Below are 16,973 nucleotides of genomic sequence, written 5' to 3'. Positions count from 1 at the left end.
CAAAATGAGCCAGGGCCCCTTCAGTGCCATGACCTCTCATAAAGCTAAATTGATTCTTATGAAATAAGTCATATTGATTCAAATGTCCAATCAACTGAGAATTTATAACACTTTCAAAAATCTTTGAAAAAAACTATGGGACTGAAATTGGGCGATAGTTTTCAATATGAGCTCTGTTTCCTTTTTTAAAGATAGGTGTTATCACAGAATATTTCAGTCTGTCAGAAAATTCGCTCTTCATAAAAGAGAGATTAATTAGAGTACATAGTTGGGTGCAGATGTAGGGATTCACTTTTTTATAAGGAAGGTAGTAAAATTATCCCATCCAGTGGAATTTGTATTTTTTAATTTCACTATGGCTTTTGATACATCTTTGTTTTTTATAGTTTAAAATTTGAATTGAAATGAAAAATCATATGTTCATTATAGGGTATACTTTTGGAAGTTTGTTTATGTTTCTCTGCAACTAAAGAAAAATTCTCATTGAATTCTTGAACAACTTAATTTGGATCAGATATTGTATCATTGTCAATAATTAATTGTCCAAGAGTTTTATCCTTCTGACCGAATCCCAATTCAGACTTAACGACTGACCAGACGGCGTTATATTTATTTCTGGACTTGGAAATTCATTAACCATTCGTTTTCCATTGTTTTGTGCAATTTTTCTAAATATCCCTCTGTATGTTCTATAAGAATTTAAAAGCAATGGCGATTTATTTTGTTTTGACTAAGCTGTGTAACTCTTTTTTTTATATTTGAAATATTTTCCCCGTAGTACACCAGAATTTTTTAGTAATTCTCGTCTTTTCACTAACGTTTTCATAGGAAAACATTCATTTATTAACAAAACTTCGGACAAAAAAACATTAAATTTATTGTTTACATTATCAGATGGGTCCAAAGCCCAATTTGTTTTTTTTATTCTTGATTCGAAATTGAAGACATTTATTGCAGAAAATAATCTTTTACTTCTTAAAATTGATTCTCTTTTAGTTTTCTCAGGTAACTGGATGGAAATAAACAAAGAATTATGATCTGACCACTCCATGTCAAAATTTATTTTATCATTTACTATACAGTTCATATTTGAGAAAATAGTACACCAGAATTTTTTAGTAATTCTCGTCTTTTCACTAACGTTTTCATAGGAAAACATTCATTTATTAACAAAAACTTCGGACAAAAAAACATTAAATTTATTGTTTACATTATCAGATGGGTCCAAAGCCCAATTTGTTTTTTTTATTCTTGATTCGAAATTGAAGACATTTATTGCAGAAAATAATCTTTTACTTCTTAAAATTGATTCTCTTTTAGTTTTCTCAGGTAACTGGATGGAAATAAACAAAGAATTATGATCTGACCACCCCATGTCAAAATTTATTTTATCATTTACTATACAGTTCATACTTGAGAAAATGTTTTCTATGCATGACATTGTGAAATCTGTAATTCTGTTTGGTGTCGAAAAATTATATAAAAACCCATTTTGTGTCAGAATGTTTTCATAACTTTTACCATTGTTACAAGTTTAATTCAACAAGTTGATGTTAAAATCAGAAGCCACTTATACTCTGTTATTTTTATGTTTGATAAACAAATCCAACCAATTCTGTATTTTATTTAAAAATATTTCTGTAGAGTTTGATGAACAATATTTAGCTGAAGATGGAGTTCTATAAATAGATGCTATTGTAACATTATAATCAATTAAGTTTATAAAGGAACCTTCAAAATGAAAGTCAGCATTGCAATATCCAAGGTTAATCTAATACCAGATTGGACTAAGATGCATGATCCACCTCTAAGGGTTGTTTTTCTTACAAAGTTAGATGCAAGTTTAAACCCCCTTAATTTTTTCAAAATTTCAATATTTGATTCATTTAGCCAATGTTCATTAAAACAAATAACAGATACATCTTTCCCTTCATGTTGAAGAAAAATTTCAATGCAATATACTTTACACAAAAAACCTTGAGAGTTACAAAACATAATCCAAATGCTGTTCCTTTAATTAAATTTTTAATTATCAAATATTTTGTTATCTATACGTGCTAACATACCTCTTGGAACATTATATAGCTTACTGGACTGTTGGGTCCATTTGGTTATTCTTTTTATTGTGTCCATGGCTTTTTTACGCAGAATTAAATATAATAATTCACAAAAGTTCCATTTTTGATAATAACATTAAAATTATTTTTGTAATTTATGGGAAAATGATCTTAAATTAAATTAAAAATGTATTTTTACTATACAGGCGAAGTTAGGACTATGTGCTATAGAGAATTCACGCATTATATTTATACAAGGTCAAGTAAAAGTCTGGAGATTCACACATAATTTAGGGTAGCTCTGACTTTTAAATACGAACCCCTATCATGGGACCCTCTTTTCGACGTCTTGGCGCATACTATGAAACTAAACAGCACATGCTAGAGATCTCTCTAACTTTATCCTACCCTGAATCGCAAGAGGTAAAAACATACATTCTTGAGAAACTCCAAAACTTAACTTAAAACGTTATCTTAAACTAGCTGTTACCCGTGGCTTCGCACGCAATCTTAGAACCAAAGTCCTTATATTACTTAGTAAAAACAATTATGATGTAATATGATGGGAGTCCTATAAACATTTTAAAACGTAAGTAGGCATACATCATGAAGATATTATTTAAGTTCGTGGTAAATAGTATCAGAGTTTAACTTAATTATTATATCATGTTTGGCACGTGTAGGAGCATTTCTGGTTCTAATTAATTATATACATAACGTCACAGCTGAATCTGCCTTGTCATCCCGATCAAGAAAACACAAGTCTCGGAAACTTACTTCGGTCAAAAAGCGTATATTTCCAGTCCTTGTCATATATTTCAGGTCTACGATATTTCCAGTACTATAGTACCGGTAGTGTTTTTCTTGTTGTTCTGACGAAGAAGAAATATATATGCCTACTTCGATTGTATAGTGCCTACCTAAGACCATTTAAATTCACTTACCTACTGTGTCACAGTTTAGCTAGCCATATTGCCTCGATCAAATTTTATATGCGTTCGATTATCTAGTTCTCGGAAATCTACTTTGGTCAAAATCGTGTTGACATAGTTGAGTTTGCTAGGACTGAAAAGCCTATTACGACCTAGAGGAAAGTCCTACCTAATTCTTATGTACTTCCGGTATAAGGGGGAAATCCTTATTAAGGTTATGCAACATTCCAAAATAATCGTTATTAAAGTTTTGCGTTACACATGTTTTTTGGACTGTAGCCAGGGAAAGAATGAATCGTTAAGGTATGTTAGTATTCATTTCTCTGTTTTTCCGTAAGCCATTGTTAAAATGTAATATCATAATGTCAAGGAAGCACACCAGTTTAAAGTAACTTATATGAAAACATTCATAACTTTGTTCATTAAGGTTAGTTTTATAACAGTATTTAATGCATTAGATGATGATTTTAATTCGTCACTGGCGCAAGCTGGAGTAAAATTTATATATTAATGTTTTATTTACTACCTGCATTACACTACCGATCAAGCACTGTTTACTTAATATTGATAAAATTCAAATGTATACAGATGTTTCAGAAAGTTTGTCGAACTATAGCTGTCAACAGCTGTCAAAATTCGTTTCGTTCTTATCATAACATTCGAATGTAAACAAACTAATTTTTCAATTTGTATTCGACCTTATTTGGTGAAATGAATGTGTTATGGGTGGTAAAACATTCTAAATGTTAATTCAGACCAAAAGCTATACCTGTTCCAATTTTCAGCACAATCCGTATAGCAGTTTTAGCGTGATTCGAGGACAAACCTGCAAACCTCCAAATATCCAAACATTCAAACTTTCTTTTATAATATTAGTGGGATTAGGTGTTTACATTTGAAAGTTTTGAGCTAACAAAAAACTTTTTATTTTTGGGCTTGTGGGAATATTAAGCTATACAAACAAAAATAAACTTTTATGTCTCGTGAATACATAATGGGTTTGATTTTGTACTCAAACACACTAAAACATTATCTGGGTGTCTCCAGACTTATAATTAATTCAATCTAACGTAATGTGGAACAAATAAGTTAATTTACCTTATTGAAAGTATACGGTTAATCTATTTGTGTTGTGCAAAATACAAATACACAACACTATCTATCTATCTGTTTTTTTTTTTTTTTTTTTTTTTTTTTTTTTTTTTTTTTTTTTTTTTTATTAAGATGAGAGATTATGACTATTCTATATAGTATAAGATTAAAAATAAAACTGGTATATTATATAAAATATTATTAAATATTCCTATGTGCTCCGTACTGAAAACTATAGTTTAAATTTGACACTTTTCGATTTACCCTACAAACATCAGTAATTATCCAAGATTTTAACTTTGTAAATTATTAGGTTCTAAAATATTACGCAAAAAAGTCAAAACAAATAATTAATACTTTAGGATATAATAAAAGCATTTTGTTTTATTTTTCATGTTTAAATACTAACCACAACCACATTTTTGCACCATAATTTCAAATAGTTTACTATTTGTTAGTATAAAGTATTATTCTTGTTGCATAATACATTTTTTAAAGATTTTAATTTATAATTAATAGATTTTCATTTTATTACAATATTACTGTTAAAAGGCGTACACATTATGCTAACTCTTCCTTGTGCTCATGAAATAAACTAGTATGTATGTCACACGCCTTCGGGAGTTTTTAGAATTATCGCATTTCCCTTGTATTTTGTTAATTGTAATAAGCCCACAAAACCACGTAAACTTTCAGCTTTCTTTTTTTTCTTTTTGTTGTTTTGTACAAATGAACAAAACAATTCTTTTAAGGCATTGTAAGTGTAATGAATGCGTAAAACAGGACCGAAGGACCGACTTGGATCCACGACTCCTTATCACTTAGCAGAACCGCTTCGCCTGATAAGACAGAGCGGGGCACTTGCGAGCAAGCTGTTCAGAGTCTTACTCAGCGTCTGCACTGCGTTATATTGTACCGTTTTTATAGCACATATTTTGTAATTTATATGGAGCTAATACTTTATAAATTAAACAACTTTTTGGAAATACTTGGTTTATTCCGAAATTCAAGTTCACCCAAAAGTTTACAAAGTTTACAAACTTTTGATTCAATTTTATTCAAAAAATCACTCAATCAATCAAATCTAATTAAGAGTCTGATCAAAAGGTACTGAAATTAAAATTAAACTAAAAATGTATACTTCTCCAAAATGGTTTAAATTAAAAAAACAAAATAAAAGTTCTCTTCTCAAAATACTCAAAATTAATATAACACAAAACTTGATATTTACTTTATTACCAAAATTTAATTCACAAAACTTCAAAAATTTGAATTAAATTTTCAGACTCTGAAAGATGGGAAACTTTAGAAATTTTTAATACAGTATTATAAAATAAAAGATATTAACTATACGCTGGTACGGGACTTACTACTTTGAAGATTACGGAGGCAAATCGGATCTTAAAACGCACTAAAAATTTTAAATACTTCAAATTGACTTTACCCACGAAAAATAAATTACTCTAAATCCCAACTATTGGGTTAGAGAAAGAACTTCAGCTACTAACTCGACCGCTACACGTACTCCTCAATCGCCAAGACTCGACTGACCGCGAGCCGGGAGGAACGCATCACCCGATACGTCACTGACCGATCAGCTGATTGCCGGTCCAACTGAACAAACAATGTCCCCGCACCGCGTCTAGTTAATAAGAGCCTACTTCCTACCGCGATTCAGCATAAATGAATTTGAACTATGGTACAATATCAAAGCCGGTCTTTGAGATAGACATCCAAGAAGCTAGTATTCTTTACTGAACGGAATGTTTTGCAATTAGTCGTCAACAATATATGTGACAAATATAATCTTCTTGCACAATTCACGGAACAATGACATTTTAACATAATTTCGAAATGTTAAGACTACGAACGCTGAGTTATCAGGTGTTTGGTGTTAAGAAACGTGTTCAACAATGCATGAAAAGTGGCTCAGCCAGAAAAAGGTAGATATAAAGGATTACTAACAGCGGTCCTGGACTATCCTCAGAGCTCTTAATTGGAATAATCCTCAGACTAAACTCATCCTCAAGCTCCTCTTCGTCATAAATCTGTAACAAGCGGTAACAGTGGCTACCTCTTTATCCATTTTTCTTAGAAGTCCAAAATGTGTCTGATCCAAGCTGGCAGGTGATCTGGTAAACTAAGCAGTGAGAAATAATTTATGTGGAAGGAATATTGTTCCTATAGACTCATAACAAATTCCATTTAGAATATTATGATTAAACTTAAAAGGTTTGGAAGTGCTTAGTAATTGCTGTAATAGATCTGATGTACTTTGATAAGCGATATATTTATATTGCCAAAAAAATGATGTGGGAGTTTAAAAAACAGAACAGGCTTGTACAGTTTGTACCCTCTCTTTGCATTTAGAATATAAAATACTCGTACACATCTAAGCGTAGCTTTTGAATGTAAAGTAACTATATATTAGACGGTAATGTAACGGAATTATGTAGGTTATGTAAATAACTATTTTAGAATCTAAAATATTTAGATACCCGAGTTTCAAAGTTAACTCACCTATGAGTAAACCTACTACATACAAATTTTGCTTGTTTACTTCAGCACTTAGAAATTCAAAGAAAATATTTTACAAACAACAATTTCCAGTTTTAGATTGATAACAACGAAATGGAATAGAATAGAAAAATTATTTATTTCCAAAAACATATACACCAAGATATTAGATTCATTTACAGTTGATAAATTGTAAATTACCCTTTTACTATACTTACTAAGCGGCGATAAAATAAACAGTTTAATTTTAAGTACAGTAGTTGGATAAATATTATTTATATAATTTAAGTATGAGGTATTAAACTATATATTACTGATTAACATAAAGTCTGCAATGGAAATTAGCCTACATAGGCAAGCAGCCTGTGCGTAGGCTAGAGTCGTACTAAATAGTTTAATTTTATCTAGATGTCGAAAAAGTGTCACTGTTACGTGTCGGTGTGTTGGCATAAAATATAGAAATATTTTTTTGTATGATGAAGGAGATAAGAGATAATACTGTCGTGTTAGACAAAACCGTCGGTAGAACGTGATGTGACGAGCATGGGGATGAGGGAGAGGGGTCAAGGTCAGGTTGGTCCCCAGTCTGAGTGAATGAATGTCTCGGATCCTTGGACTCCAATTTGTAACAACAGTTCTGTGACATTATATTTAAATTTGGCATACTACCTGATTCAAATATATTTAAATGCTGAAATTTGTTACACATGTTTCTAAAAAGAATATGTGAAATATAGTAAGAATTGGTTTTTGAAAAGGATTGATCTAATCTAATTACATGGATACTAACATGTTCTGAATATCTTGTTTGGTAAGAGTGCAAAATTTCTGGTAATATTGTATTCTTTGTTTGAAGGTTATTTTTGACGATGGAAGGATTGTGAAGGAAACAGGAATTTTTCGGACATTTGCCATCGTTCAGTGAAACAAGAAATCTTTCTTGTTTCACTGAACGATGGCAAATGTCCGGAAAAATCCTGTTTCCTTCACAATATTGTATTAGCATTTTTGTAGATGTGAATTAGTAAATTTTATATATATATATATATATATATATATATATATATATATATATATATATATATATAAACTGTCGTAGTGAAAGTAGGGACGATTCCTGAAAGAGAGAGTCAGTTGGACACGCACGTTTTTCCTCAACCCTACCTTTAGTATGCTCTTTTGCGTAATGAAAAGAGGTTCGAGAAGCGTTTTACACGCACCGCCCCACGCAATGTTACCGAAGGAAAGAAGTGACTGGACATAAGCATAATACGCTAATTTTATCTCGTTTCCGTCTAAAATTTCACTTAGTTTCCTAAATGCATAAATATACTTTCTAATTTTGCTAAGGACATAATCAACGTGCTCAGACCACTTTAAGTGAGAGTCAAAAACAACTCCCAGGTATTTTTAGCGTTTTACGAGCTCTATTTCTTTGCACCCACATGTCGAATTCGAGTAACTACCGCACTGATGAATTATTAATTAAGTCTGTCAAATTATATTCTGTACTAGAATGCAGAGAAAGAGGCATAAATCTTGTTTTGGAAATATTAAATGAAAGAATAATTTGGTCAAACCATTTTTGAACATCTTTAAGTAATTCATTGCATTTAATTTAACATCTCGCCAGTTTTTACCGGGAATGAAAATCAAACTGTCGTCAGCAAACAAATAAAGCTTCCCAAATAAATTAATCCTGGAAATATTATTGATATAAATAAAAAATAAAACTGTTCCTAACGTACTGCCCTGGATTATCCCGTAATCGACAGTTTGTTGGTCACTTATTATGCCCACAGATTGAAACCACTTGACGCCTTTCTTTGAAATAACTACTAAACCAAGCCAAAGCAGTGCCGCGGACACCTATAGCTACTAATTTGTCCAATAAAATACTGCGGTTAATTAAGTCGAACGCCTTTTTTTCAGGTCTAAGAATATGAGCATGCATCTATTGTTTTTAGATAGATTGGTATTTAAATCTTTATTTATGTCAAATGAAGCATCATTTATACATTTGTCACGCCTAAATACTGATTTTCACTTAAAGTGTTATTGTTTTCCAGGTAAGATACTAGCTGACCTTTAACTATTCGTTCTAGTACTTTAGAGAACACGATTAGCAAAGAGATCGGACGGAAGTTGCTTTTATCTGTAAAGTCGTTAGATTTGTATATGGAAATTATTTTTGCCAATTTAAATTTGCCAGGGAAAATTCCTGTTGAAATACTAGTATTAATAAAATGCGTCAAAGGTTTTAGGATAAATTGAATATTATTTTTAAGAAGGTTAGCCGAGACCCCATCCAGTCCCGGGGCAGACCCTTTCCTAAGTGCAGTCACCTGTCGTAGAACATCTTGTTCCGAAACGGTACACAGTGTGAAGTGCGTGCCCAGTGTGTAGTCGTGCCCAGTGTGTAGTCAGAGTCCAGTCTTATACGTCTTATAAGTCCTACCGAACTTTATTTAGCGGAAATGTTCACATCGATTATTGACCGAGAAGTTCAATTTGACTGTAAGTTGTTGGCCAGAAAAAAAAAACATCAAGTAGGTGTAGTGTAGGAGGGGGTGTTAATCCTTGGGAGGCATTGTTCCACTGATGCACAGAGCCTGAATAACGCTCCAGGAGGCATAGTTGCAACCCTTAGACATGACCAAGGCGTGGGACTACATCCCCCATTGTTGAGGGCGGTAATAATCCAGTTTTTGAACATGACCAGGGTCTGGCGTTAGATCCCGTAGGAGCGAAGTCACAGTGGGAGGTGTAACCCACTTTTTGGGGGGTGGGGGGGGTGGAACTATACCAAAAATTGACTGCAACACTGTACTTCTCTATTATACATACTTATTCAATACATTTCCCATCGGCTTTTTTCATGAGGGCTTTGGACCTCCAACGGCAGCCTTAAAAATGTTTTTTTTATATTTTTTTTGTCTTTATTTTTTATTTTTTTTATTTTATTATCTGGATGTTTTCTTCATCAGTCATCTTCGTCTTCAGGCAGGAATCTGTAAAAAAAGATTTTATATATATATATATATATATATATATATATATATATATATATATATATTATTAAGATTAAGTGCTTAAAGACTATTTTGCATGTTTTTATCTAATTTTGATGACAAAATAACTTAACACAGTCATACAGGCGTGACAGTATGTTTACTTATTCGGAAAAATTCAAAATATATAAGTATAATGACCTGTTTTGCGTATAAAACCTGAGTTTATCGAACATGCCAGTTCATACGAAACATAATATATGAAACAGTTTGATGAACTTTTTCCTAATCTAACGACAATGTTAATAATAAATCTGCGATCATTATGCATTTTATTATCAATTTTGCAAAAGTTTCTTTCAATACAGAGGTATTAATTTACAGATTATTTTTAACAGTATTGACGTAAAGTACGCGAATACATATATAAATTGACATATAATTAGGTGTTTTAGACTTAGAAATACATTATAGATTCTAAGCATAGAGAAATTTTTCGCCCTTAAAGATGTTTTGTAGATTTGGTGGTTAATTTTGATTTATTAGTAAATTCGTTGGTCTAAAGCAAAGTATTAATTAGGTTATTATTATGGGAAACAGTAATAAGTATATGGTACTTCCTTTGGAAAGAATGTTAACTCTCAAAATACATGTGTTATCCATATTCAACTTAAGTTATTATAACCAAATCAAAGTACAGTACTATGTAAACTGCTATAAATATTACGAGAACCAGTTCAATACTGATGTACTGTGCTAATCGACAACCGTGCACAATTTCCACATTGCAAACCCAACATATAATAGCAGGTGGGCAAACTGGACTAATTGGAATTTAAGACAATGTATCAATCAACAAGCGCTGAAAATTTACTTATTTTAATATGTCATTGTAATAATTCCAAACATTTAAAAATAGGAAGCATGTAAATAAATAATTCTTGAATTATAATATTGAAAAATAATAAAAAGAAGTATTCACTATTCCCTATGAGTGTTTAACAAGTAATACTATATAATAGCTATCTACATATTCCAATGTTAAATTAAAGATTTATGTTGATCAAACCAAGTAAATATATAATGTTGCTCTATGTTGCTAGAAACTTTAACTATGATCTGCTATTTTATTAGGTAACAACTGTTACTTACCGATCAGTGTAGCACGGACGTTTAAACACTGCCCTTTCTAGCGGTTTGTTGTCTTCCTCCTGACTTTCAGGTTTCTGTGGTTGCTCTCCTCCTCGCAACTCCTTTCTGGCGTCATCTATAACAGAGTCTCTCAAAGTGGGTTCCGCGAACCCCCAGGGATCCGCGGAGTTAGCCTACGAAATGTGGTTGTAGTATATAATAGACTGCTGTTAAAAACTTTATTTATGTTTTTAATTAAAAGCACTTACTACTCAGAAGAATAACATTTCACCAAATAAAGTATGAATTGGTAATTAGACAACTACACGAAATGATAAAAACCCATAATTGTATGGTTGTCAATCACAATTTGATGCTAGCAGGTCCTGCAAGAGTAGACTGCAGCTGTGTCCTTGAGGTTACACCGTAAGCGTGTTTACGGAAACGGATTGGGGGGAAGGAGAAGGAATGAGTCGAAATTCACAGATTTAGTACACAAAGCCCTCAAACAACTCGTTCCTTTCTGTACTAATTATTTGTGTGAACAAACATTTTCACACATTTGTTATTACTGCAATTAAAATGGGTAAAATAAAAATTTTTGAACTATTTTTATGCATGTGTGGCTATGGGTATCAAATTATGTAATTTGATATATTTTCGTGATAAGTATGTTTTTTGAAAATACCTAGCACTTAATAAAATTAAAAATTAAATTCAAAATAAAACTATAAATTTATGTATAATTGTATGGGCAAAACTAATAATAATTAGCATCATGGGTTGGGGGGGTTCTCGAACACTGGAGTTTTAGGTGGGGGTCCGTGATACGCTTGACTTTGATAACCTCTGACCTATAACACAGCAATTGAGTATATACGGCCTAAAAGCCATACCTTTAGCCTTTGACTCTTCTTCTTTCCGCTGCCACTTAAGAGCCGACCGCGACGGAAGAGGTTCTTGTCGTTTCCTGGGCAGCACCTGTGGCTTTCTCGACTGGGGAATACCTGACTTCTTCCCCTGAGGCGGCTGTGGTCTTCTATCTATAGTGTATGAACTTTTGGACGGTTTAGTCCTAAACAAATTAAATATGCCAATATACTGACAAAGTACACTGTATCTTATAACCGAAAATATACTGAGAGACATATAGTAAGTCATTAACTCATTACTTGTATTTATTCTGGAGAACCTTAATATCAAATGGCAAAATTGAGGACTGAATCAAACAGATATGAATCGCGGCAGCTGATAGGCCAGCATTGATCACAAATCGTGATTGCGACTTTATCGTTATCGTTAGGAACTGAACGAAAGTAGCAGGCAAGAAATTACAGTAGATGTTATTTTATCCGTTCTCTCAGACTCAGTGGGACTTTTAAGTAAGTGAAGATGTATTATTTTGTGTTAAGATGGTGATTATTTAAACTTTCCAATTGACCCTGGTTGTAAAATTGATTTTGTCTATAAATAAAATGAACTCTTAAAACGTGATTTTAGGCTTCTGAGAATGAAATTCGCCGTTAATAGTATACTTTGAAACTAGTTTTATAGATATAAAACGTATTGCTTAATACGATGTTTTTAAACTTGTTAAATTATTGGAATGAAAATGAATAATAATATCTCTCTCTCTCTCTCTCTCTCTCTCTCTCTCTCTCTCTCTCTCTCTCTCTCTCTCTCTCTCTCTCTCTCTCTCTCTCCCCCCCCATGTTTCCATATATATATATATATATATATATATATATATAATACTTTTTGTGATTCAATGTGTATTGAAATTAAATTAGGTTATTGCCACATATACAAAATTAATGGTAAATTAAAGTCAAATACAGGTATTTGGTCTTCCGATCATATGTTAGTTTGGAAAATACAAAATAATTGAATCGTAAAAATTGAGGGCTCTGTGGTGGTAGCACATTCACCCGGCAAGTGAGAGCTATATATATATATATATATATATATATATATATATATATATATATATATATATATATAGTTAATAGTTAAATGCTAAGATAATACGGTATTTTCAATCTAGTATTGAACGTAGTTATATTCACCTCAATTAGTTACAACACATTATATACCGGTACCTATTACATGTACCACTTTTCATAAAAGATTTTAACTTTCTTGCAAGTAATTTCAAGGTAATTTTAAATTCTAATGAGTCAGTTTCAATTACCTTAAGGGGACAGTACACCTTAAAACTAGAAACAGTTACTTTCTTAAAACAATCGTTTTTACATATTCTAATGTTTTGTGAACGTTTTAGTGAAAGTTTCAGTTAAATATCACAATATTTCAGAAAGATATAAAATAAAACCAAAGTAACGTTAGGCTAAATTTTCAAGTGTTGGGAGCTAACAACGAAATATTAACATAGTAATGACTTGTAAATGAGACAGTAAACGATTAAAAGCACAAAAATACAATTTCCATTGCTATTATGGATGCCATTAAGCCTGTTTTCCACAATCTCTCCAAGCCATAGGTTTTTCAAAGGTGCCTAAAAGGAACAAAACAAAACGCCAACGAGTTACAACAATGTTTTATGGTCTATTTGCCCTAAAAAGGGATTTGCAGGTAGCAACGTTGTTCAAATTGCTGCTTATGCTTCAGCTATGGTTGTAATGCGGGAAACTAAAGTAAATAAAAAATCCTAGTTTTTAAATATAATTACAGGCAAGCACTTTGAAAAATTAATTCGTGATTTTTACACGATCTTAAAAAAAGGTAGAAATGGGCACTGGAAGCTAGAAAAGAAGGAAGGCATACACTGCAAAAGGAACAAGGATTTAAGGAAATAGGAGTTTCTTATGCTGCTGTAGAGTTCTAGTTCGATTGTGTAGTAAAATATAGCTTTATCATTAATTTTCCGAAACTAGTAATTTTTTTATTACCGTTTTATAATAAATATCTCAATACATATTAACGTTACAGCTACTAAACGTCTGTCAGGTATCCATAACATCTATAACTATAATCTGAACCTGAATCATTGTGGCGAGTAAACAAAAGACATTTTTTGTGATTTTATTATTTAAAAACAAAATTGTATATTTTTTAAATTAAAAATAAGTTAGTAGTTTTGAATGCAGGTACATAAATCAGGTTCAAAATGTATTACTCATTGTAAACTAGAAAAACTTTTCAGTTTTCATCTAAGGAGAAAAAAGGTATTGGGCCATAAAGTTTTGTTTTGTCTTTTAATACATTTAAAACCATTTTTAATATTTTTTTAACAGTTATTAATATTTTTTTATTAAAATATTGAATGTGCTTAGCCTATCCTGAAAAGATTGATAAAAATAACCTTATATAGGGTCACAATAAATCATTTACTGTTATGTAGCAGAATGGTTCGACAAGCTGTACCCCCTCCCCTTAACAAAATCTCCTTTTTGGCAAATTTTCCTGACATACATATATTATAAACGTGAGGTATTAAGGTTTTCTTTTAGGTTGTATTTATGATATACAGTTTCAGTGGTAAATTGCGCTCGTAGCCGAAAGCAAGGGTCTAGGAGGTAACAAATCATGCCCTTATTAATCGGACGATCTATAGGAAACATGTAGTCAAATTAAAGCTAACATTCTACTGAATACTTTTCGTAAGCCAAATTTCATGAATTTTTATTTTCTAGTGCATAAATAATACATTACAATTTAAACTTTACTGTCTTTTAATCGAACATTTTCCTGTCTAAACAATTAGTTTTCAGGAAAATTAAGAAACTAGAAGCATAGGTAAAATATTCAAGAGCAATATTATAATTCTTCAAATACATTACTATTTACTCGGTATTCGGTCAAGTTGTAATGTATGAATATATGTACATACACAGGACTAAGAAGTCTACTTCCGTCAAAATACAACTAAGATGAGTTTTATAACAGTATTTATAGTACAAGTTAGATAATGCCTGTCTTTTATATCTGCTTTACGGTATTGACCGATCGATCACTGCATACGAAATATTTGCTCAAATGTTTAGACAAAAGTATATTTTACTAAACTCTTTAATTTTATTTTATGGATATTTTCTTATTCTACGGTAAATAGCGTAATTTAGAAAGAAAGATAGGATTTATTTCAAATTTTTCGAATTATATTCCAAATAAATTTCGTTGAAATTTATGGCCTATATTCAGGACTTCGAAAATTGCAAGAATTTTAATGTGATGCTACTACTTTTGAACATTTAAGAGTTTGTAAAAAATCCGGACTTTTAGATAATTTTCAAAAGACAGGAGGACAATCTTTAAAAAGGAGGAACTCCTAAGGCCGGACGTTTGGTACCCTGTTTACGATGGTATCTTACGATTAAAAGATTATTGATTAAAATAAATGAGCACATAAGTCGGCGGATTCATTGTTTTCCTGAGTTAGTTGGATAAATATGTACAAAATTGATCTTATAAATTACTTGACTAAGTTCTTTGATGGGCTTGGAACGCCATCTAGTTTCAATATTGCAGCCAGACGTTCAGCCTTTAAAAATATTTACAATTCAGTTATTAATGAAGCTAGAGAAAATGTTCTGGAACGATTAGAACATTTCCTAATCTTTTGTTAGTGATAATTCTTTATATTTCGAGCTGTTTTATAGATTTTGAATACTTGTGAATCTAATGAGAATAAATTAATATTGTTTCAACTGTCACTAATATATTTCTTCTGTCTGAGCCGGAAGGTATATTTGTGTATGCAATACGTACAGTATACAAGGAGACTTCACTCTGATTTGCTGAGAACAGTCATATTAAAGTCCCCGAATGGTGATTTGTCTAATGTTCTAATGTTGTCACTATACAATTCTCCTGTAACTCATTGGTATCTAATGTGTAAAACTAAAGCAATGCCAATATTTGTTTAGGATAAGGACTAACTGCTTACAACTGTTTTCACTCACATTATTAATTAATAAAAATGTAATCAGTTCTGCCCTTAGTAGATCTAAGGTTTTAGCACGCCTGCGGCTTAACTATTGAAGTTAAAGAAACAAACATTTTAGCTTGTTTATACATTCTTAAGTTAAATATAGGTAATAATAATTTCCGAAAACGTTACAAAACAAGACACTGTTTAAAACATGAACATATTTTTACAAACCAGCCAAATACTCCAAACGATTGAATTGTAGGCAAAAGTCTCAAAATATACAAATTAAATGCAGTTACTTAACCAAAAGAATTTCCTACATATTAGTTCAGACCATTCTTCCCAACACTACATAATAAATTAATTGCCTAACTTATTAATTACCTATTAAAGTACAAATAATTAAATTTACTTACCGTCTCCACTTCCTTCTATCCTGGGAGGAGTATCCTTTACGTTGATCTTGAGACATCGCACAATACACTCACTGGCAACTTTACACATCAACTGTCGGAACGAGAATGGGGACACTTGGAGGAGTCATGGCAGGTGAGTGGTCGTGTTGGAGGGGGGTAAGAGGGAAGGGGCGGGTACCATTGATGAAGGGGTGGCTACTGGGCGGAGCATTAGTGAGTTAAGACCCTCCTTCCCAATCAAAATCACATTAACAACGCATATAACGTCCCCTTTGTACTTATTATATAGCACCAATTTTTGCTTACTACGTCATTCTATATTAATCTGTTTTTAGGAGCCATCCCTTAATTACGTAGCGTTACAACTTTTCAGAAACCCCACCTTTTAACGGACGCACTTGTAACGGCAACACTGATCTTTGAAATTTACGTAACACTGCAACCCCCCCTCCTCTAATTGATATTATTCTGTAAGTGGTAGTATAATAAAGATAATTTCAAACTTCAAGGTAAACGTAATTTATTAATATTAAACTAGGATTGAACAACTGTGCATAGTTTTGAATTGTTTCTTGTTTCTTCTTGGGGCGTGCTAACTAAGATACAACCATAACGTAACAAGACAATCGCTAGGCACGGCACTGACTGTCTGCTTGCCTATCACGCGAGTCGCCGCGCCCGCACACTTGTCACCAAACAGTAACACACTCGTGCCTCCTACCTGGGCGGATTGCTGAGCCACTCATGTTTACCAACTGGCATACTTGGTATCTATGATACAGACAATTTTCATCCGCACGCAAAGTTTTATCTTTACTGTTGTTTTACTCAGACTCCTACTCGGCTAAAACGCTTTGACACAAACAGATTTAAACAAACTGCTTCACCATATAAGGTTGCACTTATATGGACGATTGAGACTTCTT

The 16,973-nt window shown here is 32.1% G+C and overlaps 1 protein-coding gene across 1 annotated transcript; it reads right to left on the bottom strand.

The window, feature by feature from the left end:
• Positions 1-9,533: 9,533 nt before the first annotated feature.
• LOC124363841 lies at positions 9,534-16,141 on the bottom strand. Its single transcript, XM_046819107.1, has 4 exons — positions 16,048-16,141; positions 11,637-11,815; positions 10,762-10,876; positions 9,534-9,609 (listed from the first exon to the last, which is right to left on the bottom strand). Exons 1-4 carry the CDS (start codon positions 16,101-16,103, stop codon positions 9,582-9,584), a joined length of 378 nt encoding a protein of 125 aa, XP_046675063.1. The 5' UTR covers positions 16,104-16,141; the 3' UTR covers positions 9,534-9,581.
• Positions 16,142-16,973: the final 832 nt, after the last annotated feature.

The sequence above is a fragment of the Homalodisca vitripennis genome, chromosome 5, assembly GCF_021130785.1.
Source record: "Homalodisca vitripennis isolate AUS2020 chromosome 5, UT_GWSS_2.1, whole genome shotgun sequence".
In the NCBI taxonomy this organism is placed as follows: Eukaryota; Metazoa; Arthropoda; class Insecta; order Hemiptera; family Cicadellidae; genus Homalodisca; species Homalodisca vitripennis.
Note: the sequence above shows the minus strand (reverse complement) of the source record. Positions and strands in the feature narration are given on the sequence as shown.